The 9,576-nt window shown below is 49.9% G+C and overlaps 1 protein-coding gene across 1 annotated transcript in view; it reads left to right on the forward strand.

The window, feature by feature from the left end:
• The window catches only part of PODXL2 (podocalyxin like 2), a 30,538-nt gene extending 21,019 nt beyond the window's left edge, over positions 1 to 9,519 (forward strand). Inside the window, exons 5-8 of the mRNA XM_082060012.1 lie at positions 2,227 to 2,383; positions 2,951 to 3,012; positions 4,663 to 4,842; positions 5,187 to 9,519. Of these exons, the coding sequence (XP_081916138.1) occupies positions 2,227 to 2,383; positions 2,951 to 3,012; positions 4,663 to 4,842; positions 5,187 to 5,396 (609 nt within the window). The 3' untranslated portion in view covers positions 5,397 to 9,519. The remainder of the gene's footprint in view (positions 1 to 2,226; positions 2,384 to 2,950; positions 3,013 to 4,662; positions 4,843 to 5,186) is intronic.
• The last annotated feature ends 57 nt before the right edge of the window (positions 9,520 to 9,576 follow it).

The following is a 9,576-nucleotide window of genomic DNA, read 5'->3' on the forward strand; positions in this document are numbered from 1 at the left end:
GTGGTTCTGTGGCACTGACCTATTGCCACCACTGGTGACTTGTGATTTTAGTGGGTTTTTATGGTTTGGTTTGGTTTGGTTTTCCCAAGGTGAACTTTTTGGGCACAGGGAAACCAGGGGAATTCCTATACCCAATAAAGCACACTGACAGCTTTCAGGGCAGATAAAAAGTTAGTCTCTTTTGTCCTGATGCAGGCAAACCAGTTTGCTCTTAACAGAGATACTTAAAAGCCTCCAATGGTTCACAACTGCAACTCAGAAAATCAGTCCTTGAAAACCGGAGTCCTGCTGCCCCGTTGCCTCCATGTCCCAGTCCCCATGGCGCTTCCTCCCATCTCTGTGGGGTTTAAATGCTGGTTAATTTTGTAACACGTAGTAGTTTCCTTCCTATGGTCACTTGCACTTGTGTTGTTTAAACCACTGGAAGGGCGACAACTGAAAAGCAGATGCGCAGATGTTTCTTGACCAAATTGTGTCTTTGCTGTTGAATCCTCAGTTCTGCTTTGCTGAAAGAAGACAGAGCCCTGGGATAGGCAGGACTGAACTGTTTTTCTACTTGATTTCATGTTTCAAAACATATTTCCCAGCGAATGATTTGTGCTGTCCTCCCACTTATTCAAAGGGACACTGGTCAACATACATATTTAACATGAACATCGCTTCGTTCCCTGCCTCCCATTGCCACCTTGCATGGCTGAAGCTGGAATCAAGCTCTTCTCCTTTCCACTGGTGTTGCCGCACTTTGTTTCCTACCCATGGTAATGGGCTCGGTTTGGATAACTCACCCACCCTCTGCCCGTCCCTGTTTTCTGATTTCTGTATCCGAGCCCTGTGCTGTTTGGATTCCCAGGGTTGCGAGGGACAACCTGCATTGCAAGTTCTGTAGTTTAAATTAGTGTAAATGGGAATTCCTCACATATTTCTTATGTTTTGATGACCTGGTGTGGTGCCAACTCCAACCTAAAAGCTGAGGGACACAGAGGGTATTTAGTCCATTCCAGAGGGCTGCAGCTTAAGTTTTAGTATTTTTCATAGTGCCAGGCTTCTCCCTGCTGCAGGGATGGTGTCTGTATTGCTGGGTTAAACTGGCAGCCCATTTATCTTCCTAATGGGCTATGGGCAAAGCAGTCACTTCAGTCTTTCTCTGGGCACATCTCTCATTCATTATACCGGGGAATTTTGCCCAGGTGATGACAGTGGGATCTGACCTGGCTGCACCTCAGGAGGTGACCTGATGTGCGTTCAGGCCTCCTTCTCAGCCCCTTTTTCCCCACTAGGTAGAATTTATCAGTGCTCTGCAACCTCTGCTTTCCCCATCGCTAGAAACATCTCTCCCTCTCCTCCTCCTGCTCCCCCTTGCTCTGCATCCCCAAAACGGAGCCGCGGGCTCCTCGCTGTCCCTGCTGCCTTCGTGCCAAAACCCTGACCTGATGAGACCAGACACCGCTGGGCCCTTGTGATCCAGGCCCCAGTCATCGGTGTCTTTTCCAATTAGGCCATTTTCGGCACAGGCCTGTGCCTGCCCTGAGTGCTTCAAATCGCCATGGCAACAAGAGCTCTCCATTTTATTAATCATCTGTGTGGCCTTCAGGTTGGCATGGCAACCGGAGATAAGAATAGAAACACAGGAGTGAGGAAGCGGCAGAGTAGCCCGCCAAGGGATGGCTGGAGCTCGTCAGGCTGAGCGGCACCCGCTGACCCTGTGCTGGCTGCGGGGAGCCCGGCTGCCTCCTCCTTGTCTCGCCCGATAACATCACTGCAGGATCCCTGTGCGATGGGGCAGCTGGACCTGGCACGGTCCGGGGTGTATGGTGACCATAGGGACCCAGGAGGAGGGTTGTAGAATCACAGGATCACAAAATAGTTGGGGTTGTAAGGGACCTTCAGAGTTCATCCAGTGCCCCCCCTGCCATGAGCAGGGACATCTTCACCAGCTCAGGTTGCTCAGAGCCCTGTCCAGCCTGGCCTGGGATGTCTCCAGGGATGGTTCATCCACCACCTCTCTGCCCAACCTGGGCCAGGCTCTCACCACCCTCAGTAAAAAATTTCTTCCTCATATCTTGGGCTGGTGTGTCAGGAGATGTGTGTGGGTCCAGCCTGGGGCATGGGGGGGCGTTGCACCAGGTTTAGCATTGCTGGCTTGTGGGCACAGCTGGTTCAGGGGTCTCTGTGCTACATCTGCCGTGTTCTCTCCATGCACTCACCAAGGTCCCTTTCCGGTGGCAGGAGGAGTTTCGGCTGGAGAGGGGTCCCCAGCTGTTGGCACTGGTGGAAGATGCCTTCTCCAGACAGGCGGACGGGCTGCAGGACCGCTGGCTGATCTCTCTGAGCAAACCCAATGAGAACGACAAGCACTTGCTAATGACACTGGCAGGGGAACAGGGTATGTGCTGGGAGAAGGAGCCTTCTCATGATGGGGGAGGGTGTGTTTAAGGTGCTCTCAAATGGAGGTGCTCAACCATGTTGGAAGAAGCTTCTGCTTTCCAGTCCATTGCAATCCCACCAGCTCCCAGTGTTAAACTGGACTTGGGGGATGGAGGAGGGCTGAGGACAATCTTTTTCTTCATGTCTTCCTTCTAGCTTGTCCTTCACCACTTGCGCAAAGCTCCGTCTTCTGCACTTTGCCCCTTGTGAGAGGACAAGAGGAAATGGCCTCAAGTTGTGCCAGGGGAGGTTTAGATTTGATATTAGGAAAAATGTCTTCCTGGAAAGGGCTGTCAGGCATTGGAACAGGCTGCCCAGGGCAGTGGTGGAGTCACCATCCCTGGAGGGGTTCAAAACATGTGTAGATGAGGTTCTCATGGACGTGATTTAGAGGTGGATTGGTAGTGTTGAGTTAATGGTTGGACTTGATGATCTTAAAGGTCTTTTCCAACCAAAATGATTCTCTGATTCTATCTGTCTGAGCTAAGCTGAACTGCGAGCAGTACTGATCTCTCCTTCTCTACAGGTGTCATCCCTACAAAAGATGTTCTCATGGCACTGGGGGATGTTAAGAGGAGCTTAGCTGAGGTAAGAGCCTGTCCGCCTGCATCCGTTTGTTAAGACTAGCTATACAATTAAGCAGTTTGAAAGCTGGGAGTATATCTCATTCTAGACGAGTGCTGAACCCACAGCAGGCAAACAGATGAGTCAGACACTTGGCAAACTCCCTTCTCCCCTCTCTGGTAGTTGCCAGGCCATCAAATGTCTGCTCATATTAAGAGCATAGCTGTGGGTTATCCCCTCCTTGCTTTTCCAGCTTGATTGTGAAGCTGCTTTAGGCACATAGATTTTGTTGGGTTACTTGGTCTCATCCCTTCTACGCTATTGCCTGTGGCGATGTGGGTGCTGCAGAGCCCCAGGATTGACCCTGCTCACCCTACAACTGATTTACATCCATTGGCTGCTCTCAGTAGCTCAGGCTTTGCTGAAGGAGGTGGAAGAGGTGCCTATACTAGATGGGACACATTCACACACCTTCCTGCAATCCCCAGGTCTGCATTTCACTCCTTTAGACAACTGCCTGTGCAAGGGCAGGCAGGGACCAAAGGTGGTAGATGCCATGTTCCACTGTCAGCTGCCTCTTGCCCTCACATACTCTCCTCTCACCATGGACACCTTGGAAGAGGATAGAGATGAGCACAAGTTAGTCCCATGACCTCTGACTTTGCTCCTTAGGCCTACAGGATATGTAGACACCAAGGGCCTGATTCTGCTTGTGTTTTTTACACTACTGGAGTAACTCTGCTGACCACAGCAGCAGAGTTGGGCTATGGCCTTCCTGATTCTCTGCTCTCTGTTTTTTCCCTGACCTAACAAACTGGTGCAGTTAGACAAAGCGAATTAAGTGCTCAATGCTGTATTGATTGGCTTACACTAGAGAAAGTGCAAAAAGTCAACCATCTAGAAATTGCGTGACTGAAGTATCAGCAGCTAGAACTGTCCAGAAAGAAGGATTCGCGTCAGTGCAAGGTTTGACTTCTTTGTGCAGCTGTGACCCTACGTTAACATGCATCCTACCAGAGCAGCCTCGCCACCTGCCTCCAGCTCCATCAATAATGAAACACTGACCTTGCACTAGCACAAGCTTGGGAGAAGGAGGAAGGATATTCTCTTACACCTGTCATACTTGCTTTTGAATTGATAGGTAACCTGTTTGAGATCTGTGGAATCACTGGGACCAACCAGCTCTGTTTGCTGACAACCACAGGGGACCCATTTCTAAGGCAGCTTTTGGAATCAGCAGGCAGCTGTCTGCTTTCAAGACATTTGAAAGACCACTGTACACTCTTAGGACCAAAGCTTTAATAGAAACCTGTTTATTATGGTTTCATTCTCAGTCACCAAAGCCTCAGCACCCATCAATGGTCCATGGTTTGTTTTGGGTACTGTTGGGTGGTTTCTCTCATTAAATCCTCCTTGTCTTGCACATTGGTCTGGTCCTTGTGCAGGTGATCAAGGTAAGATTGTGCCTACTGTCATTTGCTGACATATCAGCTTTCATGGAAGATGGTGTTAAATTTAGTCATGTGCCTTCTAGTCCTGTCAGACAGTGAACATCCTGACTGCCCACCCCTGGCTTTTAGTTCCTCTGCCCACAGTGATGCTCCTGCAAATTCTGACCCGGATCCCACCTGTCTGCAGGCCAGGGGATTTAGCATACCCCTTTCTTCCTTCCAGATCGGCATCCAGAATTACTCAACCACAACAAGCTGCCAGTCGCACCCCAACCAGACACGCAGCGATTACGGGAAACTCTTTGTGGTACTGGTGATTATCGGCTCCATCTGCGCCATCATCATTGTGCTGGGGCTCATCTACAACTGCTGGCAGAGACGCCTGCCCAAGATGAAGAACGTGGTGAGTGAATGCTGGACAGGTGAGGAAGGTGGCTGGACTCTTGTCCCTCAGGACGGATGGGACTGGGAAGCTAAAAGGGAGATTGTTTTCCACTGAACGTAGTGGGATACATTCCTGGTGCAGCAAGGGAGCCTATTTGGGCATAAGAGGGATGCAAACCCATCTCTTGCTGTGCTCAGGACGGCTCATTCCCACTGCAAGGCTGGGCTGGGAGTAAATTTACCTTTTCCCACTGAGCCTGCAATGTCATCGGTGACCCTCACAACCTTGTCCGGTTGTGCTTCTCTGCAGCATTGACATCTGTCCTCCTTTGTCTCCATTTGTGTTCCTCTCGTCCTTTGCAGTCGCACGGCGAGGAGCTGCGCTTTGTTGAGAACGGCTGCCATGACAACCCCACCTTGGACGTGGCCAGTGACAGCCAGTCGGAAATGCAGGAAAAGAAGCCGAGCGTGAACGGTGGCAACACCATCAATGGCCCCGACAGCTGGGATGTCCTGATCAATAAGCAGGCGAGCGAGGACGTGGATGTATTTGAGGAAGACACGCATCTTTAGGAAAAGAAGAGAGGGAACCACCCCTTAAATATGCTTGTCTCTCTCCTATCCTGACTGGTGGACCACGGGATCAGGTGGCTTCTCAGGAACTTCTTAAAGGCTTGGAACGGGTCAAGTCTTTGGGCAAGTTTTCCCAATAGAAGTCCTGAGCCCACGTCTGAGGCTTGGAACCAGGAGAATCGCTGGACCAGAGGGGAGCGGGAGGGGTGGGTGTGTAGGTCTCTGTGTGTGTGTTCCTATCAGTAGCACCAATGCTTTCATCACCTTTAAATGCACTTACTGTAGCTCTCTGGTAGTGGCTGGGCGTGAGGAGCAAGGCGGTGAGGCCAAGTCCGCCACCAAGAGTCCAGTTTTGGGGGGTAAATTCACTTTGGGAGTCCAGCTGGAGCTACGGCGGCCAGATTCTGACCTTGAGACCATGTTCAGTCCCTGCAGGTGCAGTAAAACCTGTCCATTCTGGATGGAGAGGAGCCAAGTCTCAGTTAATGCCCTGGGCAGAGTTTGCATTCCACCTGTGAAAACATATATATATATATATTTTTTTTTCCTTTCTTTTTAGTGCTCTAGCACTCAACTGCTAATTAGCCAGGCTGATGTTTACATCTGAGGAAAACATCCTGCTGTCATCTCATTTCCTCCCTCCAACTGCAAACAGCCCCATTCCCTTTTTGAGCTCCACAGCTCGAAGCTGAGTTTGCAGATTTTGAGCACTTTACCCTTGCTTGCCTGATTGCAGAGCATTCGGTGCCATGGTGCAGCATCTTAGCCGGAAATTCGCTTGAGGTTGGAGAGTTGCTCAAAAAGGGCATTTACCTGCCTCTTCAATGCAACAGCCTGTGCAATCAGCAGCAAATATCTTTTGTCTAAATCTGTTTTAGACTGGCAGGCCTTCTCCACTCATGTTCCATTTTCCAGGGTAGCTTGGTTTCAGTTGGCCTTTTTGACGCAAATGTAAAGACCATGTGAGACTTTTCAAACAGGGAGGAAAGTAAAAACTCAGATAATTTTCTGGTCCTTTTGTATCCTTTTCAGCCTCCTGCCCTGAAGGGAGGGAGGTGTTTAATGTCCCATAGGTATAAATTGGGGTGACATCTTTAAAATCACTGCATTTAAGCGAGCGTAAAAGCCGGTTCAGATGAGATGAGAATCAGATCTAAGAGCTCCCCAATGAACGTTTCTCAGGCATGCCTCTGGCAACTTTGAGGCTGCAGCTCCCTAAAGACGTGTGATAAAAGGCACGTGAATATGCATAATCGTTCGCTAGCCCTGCCTAAACCCAGACTCGGAACTACTGTCAAGCCTGAAATTCTAGAGCATTTGTTTTTCCTGTCATCAAGGGATTGAGGGACTTGCTTCGGTCAGAGGCAACAGAATTCCTCTCTGTTCGGTGACCTGCGTGCTTGCTTACTGCGAGATGCAGCTTCGCATTTGGTCTTTAAGGGAACCTTTGTACAGAAAGACCCCAGATACGCAGCCTGTAAATCTATCCCTGTATGTATAGATATTTTTAGCATGTTCATCCTTAATGTGAGTGCCTAAAGTCAAGGTACAAGAGTCTGTTGTTCCATTTTGCATAGCGCTTTGCATACAGACTGAATCACGGGTCACCTCAATATAGGATCGTGTTGATATCAGTCTATTAGGGGTTCAGGAAAGGTTTCAAGCCTTTGGTTTCCTATCCAGATTCGAGTTTTCAGTGGTTTTACCCTCCATACCTTTCCCCGTGTTATGTAGGAGACGGTGACCATCGTCTCCATTTGTATGTTGTTGGTAGGGCTGCAGAGGTGCTCAGAGGAGTTGCCCTCTCCTGCCCCAGCAGCTGATGGTGGGGGACAGTCCCTGTACGTGGGCAGCCACGTGTGGCCCTTCTCTGGCCACCCCTCGCTGAGTCGGATGGGTCTGTGCAGTGAAACTGCACGAGTTCCGTGCCTGTGTCGATGGCACTTTGGGACTCGCAAGATTAAATGCAAGTTGTTGTTATGATACAGTGAGTAAATTAAAGCATGGAGTTAAAATTTGAGTTTATATAGCACTTAGCATAACGGGGCCTGGCGTGGCTGTGGCCTTTAGGCAGTTTCACTGTGTAAATGTTTCTAATTCCAATAATCCTCATCAAATATGTTTTTAATGCCCAGTGGCTATTAAAAATATAATGCCACCCATCAGATGTGAATCAGTTCACCCACAAAACACTTCATTGTACTTCATTGCTGGGAGCTGCTTTGCTGCCCCGTTTTCTTTCCACTTCACTAATTTAGAGAAACAGCAAGGTGCTGGTAGGGCAACGCCTGGGATCAGCACCTCCCCACCTAGTGTGGAGTCTTCAAACTTTAGAGAAACCAAGGGGGCTGTGCAGGTTTATTAATAAGCTAGCAAGTTCTCTGATTTACTTTTCTGGCCTCCTATGGCCTGAAAGCTTTCCAGAGACTGTCTTGTACGTCTGGAGCATCCAGGCGATATCGACTGTGTCTAAGGGTGGCCGTCACGAGGCTGCGAATGATTTTCTGCTGTCTCTGACAGGGTGCACCTGGCTGTATGATCTCAGTTTAGCTCCAGGAATCTACTGGTTAATAGCATTTCATTGTAGTCTGGTGAAACTTTTAATACCTTTACTGTTTGTTTTTTCTCTGTATCATTTGTTTTGCACTAGGCTGATCTTGTTAAGTCGATTGCACTGTTGTCCCTCTCCCACCAGCCTTGCAGAGACGGGTCGTGTCCGGGGACCTGCGGGCTGGGAGAGCTGTGGAGAGGCTGCCGAGAGCCCGTTTTACTCTCTTGTTCAGTGCTTGGGCTTCCAGCTCTGCAGAGGGAGGATTTCAAGAGGAACAGAAACTTTTGTTGTATGATTTGTAACGGGAAGCTTTTCTATCACCTTAATGTAGTTAAACTTCTTTTTAACAAAAAACTGTCAAAGCTGTTCTTCGCGGAGCGGTGTGCCAGGCGACGGAGCAGATACAGGACACAAAGTGGGTCCTGGAAAACTCTTTTTCCACCTCTTAGGACTTCACTGTTAATTCCATCTGCCAAACGTTTGATCGCACTGACACCTGGTGGCTGCTGGGAGTTGGAGACAAAAAATGAAGAAAAAGGACTTTTCTATCCCTCCCTCTCAGCTCCGGGTTTCCTGGGAATGTCAGCTTGGTAATGTCACCTGCTTTATTCATGGAGGGCTGCTGGACTTGCCTGTGAGCAGAGGGCATGTCAGGGATGGTTTGTGCGAGGACATCCCCATCTGCAACGCAATGAGACGGGATGGTCCCTGGAGTCACCGCTCTAGAGGCCCCAGGTAGCAATACAAGGTCTCAGCTCTATCTGTTTTCTCCTCCACCTGCCCCCTTTCCTCCCAGGGAGCACGGACAGAAAGCAGAGGCTCTGGTTTGAAATTGAGGTGGTTCTTCAGAGAGAGCATAAGGCGCAAGGAGCTCTGTGCCCCAGGGAACGTGGCGATGGTGTGGCTGAGATCAGAGGGGCTCGCAGTCTCTGCAGGATGGTGGCCAGATGTGATCTGAGATGTCCAAGCTGCAAATTACTCCTGGATGTCTAGAGCACCATCTGTAACACAGAGTCCAACACATGCTTAGGACTTTGCATCCTGCAGACAGCCTCGTGGTATGTGGGGTGTAAAGAAAGGACGAGAAGTGACCTGGTAACTGCTGTGGAGTACGGTGTGCTGGTTGAGAATACAGTTTGAGATCCCACCTCAAGGATCCCACCAGGCAAAGGATGCAGCGTCAAACGGAGGTACTTTTTTGTGTGGATTACTGCAGTATGACCTGGGAGCATCACAGCAGGATCCCACTGCAGCCAGTGCTGTTGGCAGCTTGTCTGTTCCCATCCGCCTTTGTAGGAGCACATCTGTCCTTCACAGAGGGCTTGGGGCAGCTCGAACGGGCAGAGATGACAACCACCTTCATGCGTGCTGGCTCGCTAGAGCCTCATGGGCTCATCTTGGCTGCCAGCCGTTCTTGTCACCGCTCTTGTTCCTGCTGGACCTGAACTGGCTGCGGCTCGGCGCTGCTGCCCCAGAACACTTGGAAACACTTGTGTCTGGCCCTGGAAGCAACAGGGTTGTGGTTTTGTTTTCTTTGCAATAAAACGCACCTCCTGGGTGTCTCAACACTGACCCGAGCAGAGTCCTTTGCCTGATTGCATCTGAATTCACGTCCGCCGTGTTGGCCGG

This window comes from Streptopelia decaocto (assembly GCF_964273445.1).
Source record: "Streptopelia decaocto genome assembly, chromosome: 8".
Lineage (NCBI taxonomy): Eukaryota > Metazoa > Chordata > Aves > Columbiformes > Columbidae > Streptopelia > Streptopelia decaocto.